The 16,595-nt window shown below is 38.2% G+C and overlaps 1 protein-coding gene across 12 annotated transcripts in view; it reads right to left on the bottom strand.

The window, feature by feature from the left end:
• Positions 1-16,595, bottom strand: part of DNM3 (dynamin 3) — a 563,955-nt gene that overhangs the window by 34,016 nt on the left and 513,344 nt on the right. For all 12 annotated transcript variants that reach the window (XM_047840082.1, XM_047840084.1, XM_047840089.1 and 9 more), the window contains one exon: positions 5,596-5,760. In XM_047840082.1, coding sequence (XP_047696038.1) covers positions 5,596-5,760 — 165 coding nt within the window. The remainder of the gene's footprint in view (positions 1-5,595; positions 5,761-16,595) is intronic.

The following is a 16,595-nucleotide window of genomic DNA, read 5'->3' as shown; positions in this document are numbered from 1 at the left end:
CGGGTTCAGCTAGTCTGAAGATTTACCTCTAACTGGAGCATCACTTAGAATCTATTAAACGTAATTTAAAAGAAGGTCCTTCCAAGAATAGATTTAAAGCAGGTCTGAAGTAAGAAGCGGCTGTCAAACAAACCACGAAATAAAATAATAAGGGCTTGTTTTAGCATTCTGATAAAAGATCTGCCTTGAATCAACTCTTCCACATCAAATGTTACACACCAAAACTTGCCTACTATCCCAACGATTTGGCAAAAGCTCTGAATTCATAGGAGTATGATTAGCATGGGAGAAAGCAGCGGTGCAGCACAGTGGTCAAGAGCTCAGGCTCTGGGAGCAAACAGCTCTGAATCCGAGTCCCAGCTCCCACGCTTCCCGTTCTTGGGCAAATAGCAACCTCTGTCAGTCTCAGGTTCCTGATCTGCAGAATGAGGGCAGCGGTTGTAGCTGCGTCAAGGGCTGTCCTGAGGATCATAAACTGCCTCGCACAATGCCTCGCATTTCGTTAGTGCTCAGCACACAAAAGCTATTCTTGCTAAAGCACATAGGCCAGACTGGCGTTAGGTAAGCAGACGCGCAAGAACAAAAGAGCAAGCTATCGCAATAGTGCAGGCATCAAGTGACATACGGAGTTCAATACAGAGCGTATGCAGGTTAACATTTTATTTTGCACTGAAACAAAACTTTAGCCTCTGCTCATGTGCTAGCTTAGTGCGGTGATGCTACAACTGGAACAAAGGTAGGGGGGTACTTCAGGGAATTTCCAGACACTTCAGGGACTTTCTGAGCAGTCCGTGTGTCCCTGGTACAAATATGTAAATCAAGGATTCTGCACGACAATTGAGGTCAAGTAGATCCCTTTGAGATGATGGCATTTGGAATGTACCTCACAGAAGGTGACATAGACGAATTATACTTGGATGTAAGACTTGAAATAATTTATGTTTTTAACTAATTATAACACCTTATAACCTATACATCTTGGCACGGTCCACAAAAAAAATCCTCATACACAAAACCTCACTGCAGTTCAGACTCCACATGCTAAACAGGCATGACTGTGCCATGTCGTTCTGCTCAGTGTAGAGGAATGTGAGGTCATTAAAAACCTTCCACATGTTTTCCCCTCTTTCTTACTTTAACCCTTCTCTATCAACCTGTGATAGGTTTGCATCTTAGACCTTTTTTTGTCTTCATAACTAAGACCATTTTAAGGCCTTCACAAATGAAAGGGACATTCCCAGAATTGTCACACAATTCTGTTAGTAAGAAGACCGTTTCCTTAAGGTCTCTCCGTCTCTAGACGGGAGGTGCAGTCTGTGACTGCTCGCAGTCACACGGGTAAGTATGTAAAAAACGTAACAGAAGTGTAAACGTGCTTACTTTGGGAATAGGGCTTGGTGACAAGCTTGTGATTTTTTGAGCTCTCACAGTTCTTTCACGTCTGCTTTAGCTTCCTTTCCATTTCTCAGGGATTTAGTTCTGCTAGAGACCAATGACGTTTCCCTTCTTTAAAAAGCAACATCCTTTGACTCACAAACATAACGTCAAGCAGAAGAAGTTAGACACCAACAAGCACGCACTATATATGATTCCATAGTTCGAGAACAGGCAGCACCCAGCTATGCTGTAAAAAATCAGGAGAGTTACCCTTGGGGGGGGATGTGATGGGGGTGGGGGGAAGGGGAAACACGAGGGGGGCTTCTGGACCCTGGTCCCGATCTGTTTCTTGAGCAGGATGCTGAGGTCTTGACCCGCAGAAACAAACTCAGTGTCCTGGTATTCAAGGTGTACTTTCACCTCAAATAATGAACATTTGAAATAACACTCTACTTCATACACACGAAAGTTACAGTGAGTTCTGAAACTAGGGCACATGTTACTAATTTTCCAGCAAAGTGCCAATGGCCAAGGAGAGTGGATGTGGATCTCCGGGGGTCCAGGAGCAGCACACACTCCAAGTGTGAAACGCCTCTAGGCTTCATACTTGGTTCTTAAAAAGTTTCATAAAAACTTTATGTTCTATTTTGTATTATCTGGGTTTGCTTGAATTTCAAGTTAAGATGTAAAACATTGCTTCTCATATGCAAACAACCCCTAATGAAATCTTTGAGTAAATGAACCTTCTGGGAAGATACACCAGGTATGTGCGGTGGGGATACGAGTCCCCTAGTTTGAGAAGGTTGAGCTGTATTTAGCTTTCCTAACCTCGCCATATGCATTAACAGACGTTAAAAGGGACAGACCCTCAGACTGCAAATGGGAGGATCTGGATTTTCATCTTGACCCTGCCAGCCCCAGCTGTGTGACCCTGGGAAAGTCACTTAACCTCTCGGAGGCTCAGTTTCTTCATTTATAATCTGGGCAAAATAATGGGTACCCAGTGGGTGGCTGTCCTATGGGTCCCAACACAGAATTGTGGACCACTTTGCCAGTCACACTTTTACAATCAAGCTGGATCCCCTTTCTTGATTTTCTGATGGCGAATCTTCCGGTGGAGTGAGCTGCGGAGGAGAGGCCATCAAACTGTGCTTGCCATGGGGTGTTAATGTGTGTCCTGAACAAAAGTCTGCTGCTTCGACTGTAGCCTGACCAGAAGGACCGGCTGTCATAAACGTGCTATTTCTTTGTGCCGCTGTTACCTAGTATGCTTAAGCAATGAAACAGCTGCTGCCCTTCAATAGACAAAGGCTTACAGTATGTCTGAGGCAAGGCATTTATTGCTGGCTTTAAACTTCTTAAATAATTCCATATGGAGACTTGAGTGGCAGAACACTTAATGTAAACTTTCAAAGGAAACTGCCCACCAAATTCTGAACTTTATAAAAGTTGGCTGAAACATATTCTTTTTCAGAAGGCAGAGCAGCCATTCGCATTTCAAAGAGGAAAGGCCACAGCACCACCTTCCATGGTGACTGTCCACAGGCAGAGGACCCCGTTTCAGGCATCTATCGGTTCTGGAGCGTCTACCCAAAGCCATTTCCAGAAACAGCAGGGTTAAGTGAATGGAATTTAGAATGAGCAGTCAAGGTATTTGTTTTCTAGCTGTGATTCTATGATTAATTCTCTACCTTGAAGACCTCTGCACCTTAAAGTGAATAAAAAATCAACACATGTGCACGACACGGTGCTGGGCGTCCACCATGTTTCTCTTCCCTGTACTCAACAGAACACTTCCAGAAGGAACAAAAAGGGCTCAGACATTCTGCACAAAAAGATGCTATGAGAATATGGCACTTAAAAAGAGCCATTTTTTTACATTTTTACATATATAATGATCAAATGTATAAAAAACTATATACTCTTATATACACAGTAAAAACACAGATAACATAATACTCAAGGAAAAGTGGTCATCTGAGATACGTAAAACTATTTTCTGACAGATACAAAAAGTTAAATTTCAAAGAAAGATAACCATAATTTCGTAAGAATCTGGCATTACACGATGTTTCCGTTTTCTCCACATTCCTATTAATCTCCATGTCAAGGTCTGACCGTGCCGATCAGGTCAGAATTGAAGTCTTCGTTCTCATCACTCTCCAAGGTCTCTCTCAAGACAGTTCCAAGAGCTCTGCTTCCATGGATTATGCCCTGGAGGTGGGGGTTTAGCCATTTCATTAAAGCCAACAAGCACACCGGTGAGGGGTGAGGGCAATTACTCCCACATTTCTTTGTGTATGTGTGTGTGTGTTTCTTGAGAAGGTGAAAGTAGGATGGATTTGTGAGAGAGTCATTTTTTTTCCCCTCCTTTTAACTAATTAGTGTCAGGCTACTCCTTACAGCTCTAGACAGGAAGTGCTATTTCCTGTGCTGATGATTTAATATAGCGCAGAGCAACCTAGTGTTTGAACTGATGGCAGCACTAATGACTTACGATAAAATCGTGAAAAGATAAATGATACTTAATCAGGAAAATGTTTAAATAAGCAAGTGCCTGGATATACCACGGCAAAACAACCTGAACTCATTTAAGCAAAGTTAAGAGGGTAATTTTAAAAATACACAGACTATTTGTTTAGTACTTTATATTTTTCAAAATGGCATATAGTTGCATTTATTATGTTCTCTGACAATACAGTGAGGCAGCTCCTTGTTCTTACCGTAATTTTAGAAGTGACTGACTTCAGTTCAGAGGGCCCAAATAATTTGCCTCAGGTCACACAGTAGGCTGCTGACTAAGCTTAAGAATACAATTCATAGTTTGCAAATTTCCAATATATTGCTTACCTACTGCTGATACTTCCAAGTGTCCTACTAACCTTGGTTGAATATGCAAAAATGTGTCTGGGAATGGAGTTAGGTAAAAACCATGGGTGCTTAGGGTTTCTTCAAGAAGGGTTTCCTTCAAGGGGTTTCTTCAAGGAAACCTTTATTCAAGGAATGAATAGACCATGAACAACAACAGAAGGTCATATTTACAAACACAATTTTGAAATAAATCCTGAAATATGGATAAAGGCTTTTTATAGTTCTTATATAGGCAGCCAGCCACACTGCTTTCTTACAAGTATATTTTTCATCGTATTTCCATATATATTATCTTCTGGAATAAATCCCTAAGCCGGGTACTTTTTCTATGATTAGTGTTTTACATATGGAGGACCTAGATGCAAAGAAGTTAACTGATTTGTCTTTAGGTCAACAGAGTTTGTAGCAGAGCCAGGCTTAGAATACAGGTTTCTCTTAAGTTCTAGCACGGGGTTCTTTTTAGTACCTTTGCTAGCTAATTTTTATTTGTTACAAGCAAATGCTCATAATATATCATTGATTTAAATAAAAAGGTGCCCCTAGAAGATTGCTAGAACTAAAAATGCTGGTATCTCCTTTTCAAGAGTCAGAAAAGCCTGTTATAAGGCACCCCATTACAGCCTATCTTATCTAAAAGATAATTTCTCAAATAACTTGGGATATAACTAGTACTTTAATAAACTAGCTACCCAGAGAACCAAACTAGACCATAATTTAAGTATCATATCCTGAATACTATAAAAATAACCATGAAAAAGGAGAGATTCTACATGATACAGATCGATTCAGGGCTAGTGTAGCAGGCACTTTAAGATCTGTGGCAATATCATCATTACTTTAGAAAAGTTGACTGACTTTTAATCCAAGGGGATAGGTCAAAAAGCCATTTCCCAGGTTAAAATAGCATTCCATAGCTTTTAGAAGGTGAAAAAATAACCATGTTAATATATTTTATGTCTATGTGTGTAGAAAAAAATAAATATCTTTTGCCTTTAATCTCAAAATCTAGGAGCCGGGGCATCTGGTTTTATTGTTGCCTTTGCAATTAACTTACGCCCCGACTATAGCTACAGTATTCTTGCTCTGCTTTATTGTGAGCAAATGCATACTTTTCAAGAGATAGGCAGTAGGAAATACCACAGCACTGTGGCTAGAAGTTTAATGTTTGCTTTCCTGAATCCTCTTTCTCTGGTTAGTCACTTAACCAATTGTAATAGAAAATGATGAACCTGGGTAATAGGTATTTCAACCATCCAGAAAATAGCATAAAGAAACTGATGAGACTATGAGCAGTTTCCATACTAAGATAGGTTAGAAGTTAAAATGAGACAGTTTATAGTCACTTACATTGTTGATCATAAGGTGCATTATTGTTTTTGGAATTAGATCTCGGATACATTTGTTGATGATAGACATGTAGGAGTCTACGAGGTTGCGAATGGTCTCCACTTGCCTCTCCAACTGTGGGTCCATGGAAAAGTTTTCTGCCTGGCCATTCTCATCATTTTCAGTCTAACAGAAAGGAAAGAAAACATGGATTGTTTCACATTCGTTCAGAAGAAAAAAATACCATACATTATCAGATGATCAACTTCTGATTACTATATTTGGAGTTATATTACTAGATGGTAACATCTTTATCTTAAACATACCCATTAATTCCGAAAAAAGATCAGAACCAGGAAGTTATTATTCTACTTTCGGCGAGCCACAGCCTAGGAAAAGCAACTATTCTAGTTCTGAGTGAATACTGAGATGAATAACCAGATAAACAGTGCACCTAACAACATACCTCTAGAGAACAATCTAATCTTAAGCCATTTGCAAGCTGGCCAAAGAACTGAATCCAAGTGAATGATGCGGATGTAAACCTCTGGGAGCGGTCTCTTAGGGATTCAATAGATTAGAAATAACCTTGGTGTTGTTCTCGAACTCCTAGGTCTGTTCTGGGATGGATCAGCATTTGGATCGGCCCAGGTTTTAAAACTAAATCTCCTAAGCCTGGCCCGGGGCCAAAGTAAGAGATATAGAGAATAATTCATTTTTCCATGCACTTGCTGGAATTTGTTCTGTAAATTCATGCTTCTGTCATCACTACTAAAGGCTGGCTCCATTGTGGAAAACTTACAATTTTAACTTCCAACTTGTTATTCTTTGAATAAAACAGAACACATCTATACACAAAGAATTTACTTGTGCAACATGAGAGAAGCATCTGTTTTCTATACTATGGGACTTGAGTTAATTTATTTTGGCTTATCCACCAGAGGCTGGGCTGAAATGGCATCTTCATCATTAAGGGCTGACCTATTGGCTTGGCATTGAAATCAATTTAGAACAAATGGTCTCCATTTCAAGTCAGGTTGGAGCATCTAAGCCCCAGAACATGATACAAATATTGTTAGTGGTCTGGGTACTTTCTAACATTTGGAAAGATTTAATTACAAATGCAAAAAAAAGGGGGGGATAATTTATTGCTTCCATTGTAGACACGAAGTACTTTTCTTTGGAAAGGTACATACTTTGATCTGCCAGGTTTTCAATCATCCAATCAGTTCTAGGCAAAGCACTGTGCTAAATGGCTTAAATGGGTGTATAAATGACAAACTTTACTTTTGAATCAATAAGCATGTGTGAAAGGCATATTTGTACACCACAAAGTCAACAATAACAAAGATAGAAATTGGTTCTAATCATTTATATAGGCTTCTCTGGCTCAGAAATATCCAGTACTTTTAAAAATTATTAAAATAATGTACTCAGTCTAAAACACAACAGTCATTTTTCCAGTCCTGAGAGTATGACCCCATGCTTCCGGGTGATAGTTTAAGGACATTTCTGAGGCATCTGACTCTACTACAACAAGGTAGAGGAAGTTTCAAAATGGACAGTTGTTTTAAATGGTCTTTGATCAATGAAAGAAAGAACTAAATCAAGTCTTATGTCGTTATTTTTATTATTAATTTGCGATATATAAGTGCAATAGGATCTGGGATAAATAGGCAAAAAAAAGGCCATAAAGTGATAGAGGGCTGATAGAGGGAAGGTTAGCCATGGCAGTGAAAAAACAGTCATGTTCCCAAACTTCTTTCTAGGGTATAAAAACCGCTGCAAATGTGCTCCATGCTGAGCTCAAACTGTCAGAGTCAGTGGTAACTGCAATGTCATGTTAAGGATATTGTATGTGAAAGTGAAAACTGTAGGTTCAAATTCAAGCTCTGTTGTGTACAGGTTGTGTGGTGGTCACACTTCAGTTACTTGATGTAATTAAAACCTGGCTTCCTCCCTGTCTTTAAAATGGGGACCCACATCCCTGGAAAACTTGTGGAAGCTAAATGAGATAACACATATGAGATGACCTAGCCAAGGGCCTCAACGAATGTCAGCTTCTTTCTTTCTTTTCTCAATATTCATGGAATAGAGTTAGAGAGCTGCTGGACTCTCAACATACGTTATGAAAATTCAAGGTGAAAAATTTGAGCATAAAACATTTTCAATTCAAGCAATATAAAAATGGAAAATGTATTTTTTTTTACACCTCCATGTGTTCTGCAAGCTAGTCCCATTTGCCTGGAACCCTCCCTCCCACCTGTGAAGAACTTTCATCTTTCAGAGCCTTGCTCCATCATCACCTCTTCCAGACAAGCTCCTGATGGCCCCCAGACCCCCAACACTCCCCTGCTCTGTGCTTCCTCTGTGTCTTGTATTCACTTTTACTATTTAATATCCAGCCTAGTTTTATGCTCCTCCCCCTACTGGGCTCTGGGGTCTTATTCATCTTTCTCTTCTCAGCACCTGGCACAGAGCCTGATGCATGGGAGGAGGAGTTAACAACTGCAAAAGGGTTCACCGAAACCAAGGAGGCTGCTCTGGTGCATTTCAGGTTATCCAAGTGTGCCTGCCCATGTGTCAGAGGAATTGGAGACCAGAGAAACCCCAGAGTGATGAGCTGGGGTCCATTATGACTTGATAACAGTGAGAATGATAAAATGATTATGAAAAAAATATAACTATAATATAATATATAATATATGTTATATATATAATATATACTATAATTATATATTATATAAATATATATACATGAGATAAATATATATATACATACATATATATATATATACACACACACACATATATATATGAGAACAGATGACCAACAGCCTTGTGAGGAAAATACCTTTTATACAAAACAATACAAACCTCCATAATGGATAAAATACAATTCAGTTTGTCTCTCTGATCTGAAATATACTGGGATTTTGTTATGGTATTTAACAGTCAGAGGTGATCTGAAATATACTGGGATTTTGTTATGGTATTTAACAGTCAGAGGTGATGACATTCTAGCCTCAATATTCCACCTCTCCCAAGAACATTTATTGCGCACTTGCTGTGTTCTAGGTACTATGCTAAGCACTTTATATAGAAGACCCACACTGCTACCTTAGGAGGGAGGGGCCATTGTTATTGTCAACCTATAGAAGAGCATGCTGAGTCTCTGAGAGCTGAAATTTGTTCAATAAATGTCAGAGGCATTCAATTTTAACAAATTTCTTTTTTTTTCCTTAAGTATAAAAAAATTAAGAAGTATTATGAAACAGTGAAACATCCACAGTACATCAACTTAGTTTCATAGATAAAATTATAAATGTAAAAAAGAGTTTCTAGGAAAAAAGGTGTCAGTGAAGTAGTGATATTTATAAAAAACCAAATTATTGAAACAAAAGAGGAAAGTAGAATAAGTAGTATTTTTAGAAGAACCTGCAGAAATATGAAACACTAAGAAAGTTACATCATCATCCATACTTTTATATAGAAACACCGAATTTTCCCATTTCACACTTTTTTTTTAACATTTAGCTTTACTTTACTCTTTGCACATCAAAATATGCACAAGACGTTCACTTTCACTTTTTCAAACCAGATGCACTTAATAAGGGAAAGTGTCGGAGTGAATGGAGAACACTGAATGGTTTAATTCTCGACACGGAAAAAAAAGAGAGAGAGAGAGAAGTATTCCAGAAAACCCATAAAACAATTTGAAATTCTCTTTTGCTTTTGGAAAAACATGTGGTCACATGCAAACCTGAACTTCTCTGATAATACCACGGACATGATGGGAGTCACGAAATTCACAACGCAAATTGAATTTCTTTCCTGAGTTTAGAAAGAAAGAAGAAACACTTACCCTCTCTAATACGTCTAAGATAAATGGGGAAAATGTGCATACATGGCCTTTCTCTTCTAACTGAGTAATTTCAGACAGCAAATACTCCTTCTTCCCTGACCCAGTTCTAATCAAATTCTCTGTTGTGCTCTTTTCTGTATGTATACTGAGTATGACTATGGCTTTTTTCTTTGTTTAAATTATAGGATTGCAATAGGATTCTTTGCAGTCCAAGCACTGAAGTGACAGCTGTTTATCATTATCCTCATCAAGGGAATGTAAAATAAAAATAGTAATTTGTCTCTGATCTTTGAGGCAAAAAAGAATGGTCTGCAAACATTTAACCTTTTATGTGCAGGTTCATTGATGCTGTTTACAAAATGTGAATAATATTGTGAAAACCAGCTTTCTTCTGAAAAATACAATGGACAGGCCTTCCTATTGCAATTTTTTTTCCAAATAGCTTTTGTGAAATCTAATGCAACTTAAACAATAAAAAAATAGCAACTCAGCACTGTAAATTGTTTATAAACAATACTGTAATTTTCTTTCTTATGAAACTACTTGCACAGTATTCAAAAAACAGTCTGTTTTACAAAATTTTAATTTAAAAGCTTTTTCCTAAAGACTTCCTACTTTAACAGGTGAGAGGACTAGAAATAGTTGAATTGGAAATAATTCCCACCATACCTTAAAGCAGCCATTATAGAAGATCTGGGCTTTATGGGGATATTTATTTTGCATGTGTTTTGTTTTTGTCTCTTTCCTTTCCTTAAGTTTCTTACTGAATTATGTGATAGGTTTCTTGGAAGATCACTGAAACCATCCATATAAGATTATTTTCTTAAGGTGACTGCAATTCTTTAAAGTGGAATGACAGAAACGCACATTATCCTGGCAAAAATATGCACATAAACATACTGGCTAATTGCTCAATCTCTTCTCGCCAATGGAGAGCATTGTACAATGCTACAGATCTACACAAGTGATTTTTACAGATAAGCAATGCTTGCCCGTTTCTAAGCACCTTACTTTTGTTGTACAATTCTCTACTACCTTAAACAAACAGTAGAAAATATCGTTTAACTTTTTCGTAGTGAATCAGGTCATCATTATGAAAATAGGGTTACCATGGTAATGCAGCTTTGAATTTTCCAGCCTCACATTATGAAGAATGTCTCACTGAAAACCTTTCCCCACTTCCAGTCATGCACTTCTCATTTGCAGAGGCTAATTAGAGGCTAATTTGCAGAGCCAGGCAACCAAACTTGTAAAAAAAAAAAAGTATCTATGGGAGAAGCATGCTCTGGAAAGCCTTTGAGAGTAGTACAGATTGCAGTTTGGTGCCTGGTGACAGGTATTTCATTAATTAGTTCAACAAATACTTGTTTAGTGTCTCAGGCGAACTGTGCGAGGTACAAAGGAAGTCTAAAAACACAGGGCTTGCCTGTGAGCTTATCCTCTGATGGGGAGGATCCAGTGTAAGATGCGTTGGTAAGTCAAAGTATGAGTTCAAGGGTGGTGGACTTCATGGGGAGTCCTCAGGGATGGTCACAGTAGAGACGAACTGTAAATGTTGGGTGAGATTTCTGAGACTGAGGGGATATGCTCATTGTTCTATCCTTAGTACTTAGCACAGTGCCCTACTTATAGCAGGAGCTTTGTAAATATTGTGGAATTAATGAAGAAAAAACTAACCCAGGCCACCTCCTGAGGGATTAGGTTTCTGTTTTGAAAGAACCTAAGAGACTGAGCTCCAGGTCACTGAGGTGTTGCTGTATGGTGAATGTGAATAATTGCTTGGATTCCTAGAACTGAGTTCTCCATGTAGAGATTCTTGGTCTGGGCAGGATAAATGACTATCTGTATCCAGAATGATTTTAGTTGCTATAAAGATGTTGATGACTCTGTCGAAGGATGTCTACAGATCGGAGCTGTGATTGTAATCAAATGCTGGCATCTATTTACATCTGCACTCTGTAAGAAATATCCATAATACAGGACAAAACACTGAAGCTTGGGGTGCCTGGGTGGCTCAGTCGGTTAAGGGACAGACTTCGGCTCAGGTCATAATCTCATGGTGTGTGTTTGATCCCCACATGGGCTCTGTATGCTAATAGTGCAGAGCTTGCTTCGGATCCCGTCTCCCTCTTTTTCTGCCTCTCCCTACTCATGCTCTCTCTCTCTCTCTCAACAATAAATAAACGTTTTAAAACAAACAAAAAACCAACCCACCAAACAAAACAACAGTGAACCTCATCTGATCCAGTTAGTGGTGATCTACTAGCCAAAGCAGGCAGGACCCAACTTTGTCTGCTTAGGTTATTTTCATTTTTTTTCTTCCTTCCCTCTTCTCCTTTACCTGTTACTACCTTTTTATTCTCCCTACAGCTTTTACTCTCCTTTCATCTCTACATGACATCATAATAAATTGCAAAACTATGTAATACTGCGAAATTAAACAGCCATTAAGAAAAAAAAACCACACACACAGGATTTGAAAGATACTTACTTGATAACCAACAACAATAACCCTATCTTAATTCTGATGTTTCTAACTCTCACTTAGCTCAATAGCTGTGAATAGTATATTTCTGTGTGGTACCAGTGTATGTCCACATCTCCAATAAACAACTTGGATGATAACAGCAAAGAATAACTGGGATCTGGAGGAATAAGAGGAAGTGCCTCTCGTATAACTGACAGGCACTGAATTTGCATTTAAGATGCACTGAAACAATAGCTTTTATCTGCAACTGTAATAACAAATGTGGATATGAAGATTCTTAGAGAAATCTGAAAACTTATGTACTCTGTCCTGATGTCCTCCTAGAAGTTATAGTAACTCCAATGTAGTTTGTAGTCTATCTAAAGGCCTGTACTGCCTGCTAGCAGATAAGTTCACGAATATTAAATATTCATATATTTTAAACACATTATTGAATATTGCTATTTAAACAATCTTAACTGAGAATTTTTTCTAGATTTATGAATATTTATTTTTGAAAAATTTCCATCTTGGGGCGCCTGGGTGGCTCAGTCGGTTAAGCGTGCGACTTCAGCTCAGGTTATGATCTCATGGCTCATGAGTTTAAGCCCTGAGTCGCGCTTTGTGCTGACAGCTCAGAACCTGGAGCCTGCTTCAGATTCCGTGTCTCCCTCTCTCTGCCCCTCCCGTTTGTGCTCTCTCTCTCTCTCTCTCTCTTAAAAATAAATAAACATAGGGGCGCCTGGGTGGCTCAGTCGGTTAAGCGGCCGACTTCGGCTCAGGTCATGATCTCGCGGTCCGTGAGTTCAAGCCCCGCATCGGGCTCTGTGCTGACAGCGCGGAGCCTGGAGCCTGTTTCACATTCTGTGTCTCCCTCTCTCTGACCCTCCCCCGTTCATGCTCTGTCTCTCTCTGTCTCAAAAATAAATAAACGTTAAAAAAAAATTTAAAGAAAGAAATTTTCATCTTTGTATACTGAGTTTTGCATGACAACCTTTTGTCTAAACAATAGATGGGCTAAGCAGAACAATTAAATGGGTTTCTTTAAAAATAACCACTTGCCTCACCACAGTTTTTGGTTTCAGATAATATTAGTAATTTTGAAAGGGCCAAAATTATTTTGCAAGTATTGACTACTGGCAAAAATATTTGTTTAAAATTTAACTTTGTTAATTAAAATAAAAAGATAACCCCTTTTCTAAAAAGAACTATAATTAGAATCAACTGATACAAATGTCCTTTTTAGTGGGAAAAAATCACAACATTTCTTTTCAGTAGCAAAACAAGCAATAGAATATTTCCAGAGAAAAAATTTCCAGAAAATAGGATCAAATAAAATAAGGATAAATATAAAAACAACTTGTGATGGTTAATTTTATGTGTCAACTTGACTGGGCCATAGAGTACCGAGATATTTGGTACAAACATTGTTCTAGGTATTTCTGTGAGAGTATATTTGGATGAGATTAATACTTAAATTGGTGGGCTCTGAGTAAAGCAGATTGCTGTCCATAGTGTGGGTGGGCCTTATCCAATCAGGTGAAGGCTTGAAGAACAAGAAGACTGGCTCTCCCCAGCAAGAGAGAATTCTCTTTCAGACTGACTGCTTTTAGACTTCATCTGCAATGTGGCTCTTTCCTATTCTACAGAAGACTGCCTTTGGACTTAAACTGGAATGTTCAGCTCTCCTGGGTCTGCAGCCTGTCAGCCCACCTGCAGATTTTGGACTTGCCAACCTCCATTATTATGTGAGGCAATTACATATAAAAAATCATTATCTATGTTATGTATGTATCTGTCTATACACACAGACACACACACACACACACACACACACACACACACACACACACGTGCACACACACCCTATTGATTGTGCTTTTCTGGAGAAGCCTGACTAATAAATACACAGCCCCTCTATAGATCATAAAGCAGTATGTGATTCAATGTTACATTGCTTAGTGGAGTTCACAGGTGCTGTAAGAGTTCAGAGAAGCAGAGGATCAGGAAGGGCTGTGATGGAGAGTAACACTGGTCCTACTCTAATTATTTACCTTTACTTCACAGCATTCGCTAAAGGAGAGAGAGGTGAGTCAAAAAAGAATCCATCTTTACTCTTCTTATTCTATCACAAGGTCTTGCTATGCTTCCCCTGTGGGTAGGGGGAAGATACATTTAGACAGCCTCCTCTCCCCCACTCTCAGTCCTGTTGGTTAGATGGAGCTTCAGAGATCAGGCTGATCTATCCACCCACCCAGGCTAATCTCTGTGATGACACAGATGGCACGTGACCAAGCAAAGCCAATCACAGCACATTTGTCAGAACTCTTAGGAAGGAGAAGTTTCCTTTCATTTAGGAATGAAAACTTTTTAAGTAGGCTTGAGTGCAGGCTTGCCTCAAAATGAAGAGGAGTCAAACCTGTGCGCAAATGAAGTCACCAAAGAGAACAGCACAGTTGAGAGATGGAGAGAGGCAGATATCTGAAGACGTCATTCGAGCGCGTGCATCTGGCTGTGCAGACGTCTCTGCCTCTGGCTTGTGCAGTTACACCAGCCAGTAAACTGTTTTCCGTTATTTCTAAAAGTTGGGTTGGCTTGAATTTAATTTCTGTTGCCGCTATCCTAAAGAGCTCAAATGAATAAATCATTTATTCAGGACGTTCTTGCAACCGAAAACTGTTTTTTCCAACTCCATCTGTTCGTCCTTCCTGGTTTAGTGCATGGAGCACAACTTTGGATGCCGCAGCTAAAATACAGCCCCTGTTCTTCCTGCATCTGAACGTTTCCTTTGTCTTGCATCGTAATTAGGTGTACACATGTCCATTTCCCTAACAAAAATAAAAGGCTCTTGAGGTAGATAATCCTTCAAAGTTCAGTGCAAATACAGTATCACTTGCTTTGCATGCCAAAACTTCTTAGTAAAAAACAAAAGAATGCAATGGCTTAAAAACACACAAGGGTAAAACTCTGTGGGTAGAATCATTACTTGTTTCATGAGTAGAGAAACAAAATGAAGCTTTTAAATAAGCAGCTATATTCAAGGGTTTTAATTTTTCCAAGGTCCTCTGGGCACTGTAGTTGACAAAGCTGTCATCTGGATTCAACTGCAGAATTCCCCAAGTAATTCTCAAAATAACTTTTTCAGCCATCCCTATACATGAATTAGTGAGTACACCTTTGTCAGGCTTTCCAGGGCCCAATGGCCTTACCAGATGATCCAGATAAAAAATATAAAAACTGTTTTAGAAAATTTAGGTTCATTTCTGTTAATAAGAAAGATTAATGTAAAATCAGAACAAATTTGCCAGGTTGAGCTGTTGTTTCTAAACCTCTTGTTTAGAATATTCAACCTCTTATTTCTAATATTCAAAGAGAGAATATTTCTGGTGATAGCACTGGACCACATCTGTTCTGGGTCACCAAACAGCCAGCATGGATGTGCCCCAGAACTGGAAATGTACTTCCAAAGCTGCCAGAAATAGAATTTCTGTCTTCATAATACTCATTCCCAATTAAGAGAGAAACTAAAATGTAAAGGAATTTGTTTCACTATAGGCAAACTTTTAGTTTGCATAAAATAGAAATTCATGAAGATGGTAAGATCAAAATATACTGAAGATGAGTTTTGAAAATAAGATTGATAGGACAGAGATCTACATGCTGGAAGTAATAACCATTGGGTCTGGAGTTTATTTTTTTACTTCTTTCTATCCTTTTCTTGAAATGGTGTGTGTATGTATGTGGGGTGTGTATGTGTGTGTGTGTGTTGCCTGTTTAAAAATATGGAGGATGTAATATATAGAAAACAAATATATATTGCTTCAAATTATGCCCACTTCTCACAACGTGGTAAAAATTAACAAAGGCAAGATTGATTAAAGACCAGCAACTTATGGCAGCATTTATAATAAAAATCAAAAGTACTCTAAGGTAACCTTGGTAGGTGCAATTATTATTAGAAGAAAATCTGTAGTATTTTAAAATTTATATACATAAGACTGTACTGAGGGCTGTGTTAATAAAATTTGTAAATATGACTCGAGGTATAAGAGAAAAAGTTGATGTGGTTTCTTAAAAACTTTCTTCCTCTAGACTGTTTTTAAAGTAGTTTAGATGCAGAAATCAGACTATAACCACTACTAAACACTGATGAGATTATAATTTCAAATAATGCTTTTTATGACGAGATCAAGATGTTCCTGTATAGAATAACAAGGTAACTTTAGATTGAATATGTAAATATTGTTAAGAAAACATATTACTGCATGTATTCACAATTTCCCCCAAATTTCTTTTTTCCTAACCATGGCTTCAAAATTCCTAGAAATGTTATTATTAGTAAGGACTATAATATTGCCCCTGGCAATTGTTTATGTCTACTCAATCCACAGAAATTCTTTCAAATTAAAATAGGTATAATGATTTCTGAATTAAAGAGTAAAACCTCTTTGAAATTATCATCATGAAATTTCATACTACACTGGTGGCCAAAGGCATCAAAAAGAGATGTGGCAACATTATCCATCTGATTCAATACAATTTCTAGCAATATTCCACAACTGCTTATAAAATATCTGGGAATATGTATAAAATGGAAAAGGCATGATACCAATTTTTGGAGAGCTAAAAACTGAATGCACATGGCTTAAGGTAGAATCTAAAGATAGCTTTACACAACATCAAGATGAT

This window comes from Prionailurus viverrinus, chromosome F1, assembly GCF_022837055.1.
Source record: "Prionailurus viverrinus isolate Anna chromosome F1, UM_Priviv_1.0, whole genome shotgun sequence".
Taxonomy (NCBI): Eukaryota; Metazoa; Chordata; class Mammalia; order Carnivora; family Felidae; genus Prionailurus; species Prionailurus viverrinus.
Note: the sequence above shows the minus strand (reverse complement) of the source record. Positions and strands in the feature narration are given on the sequence as shown.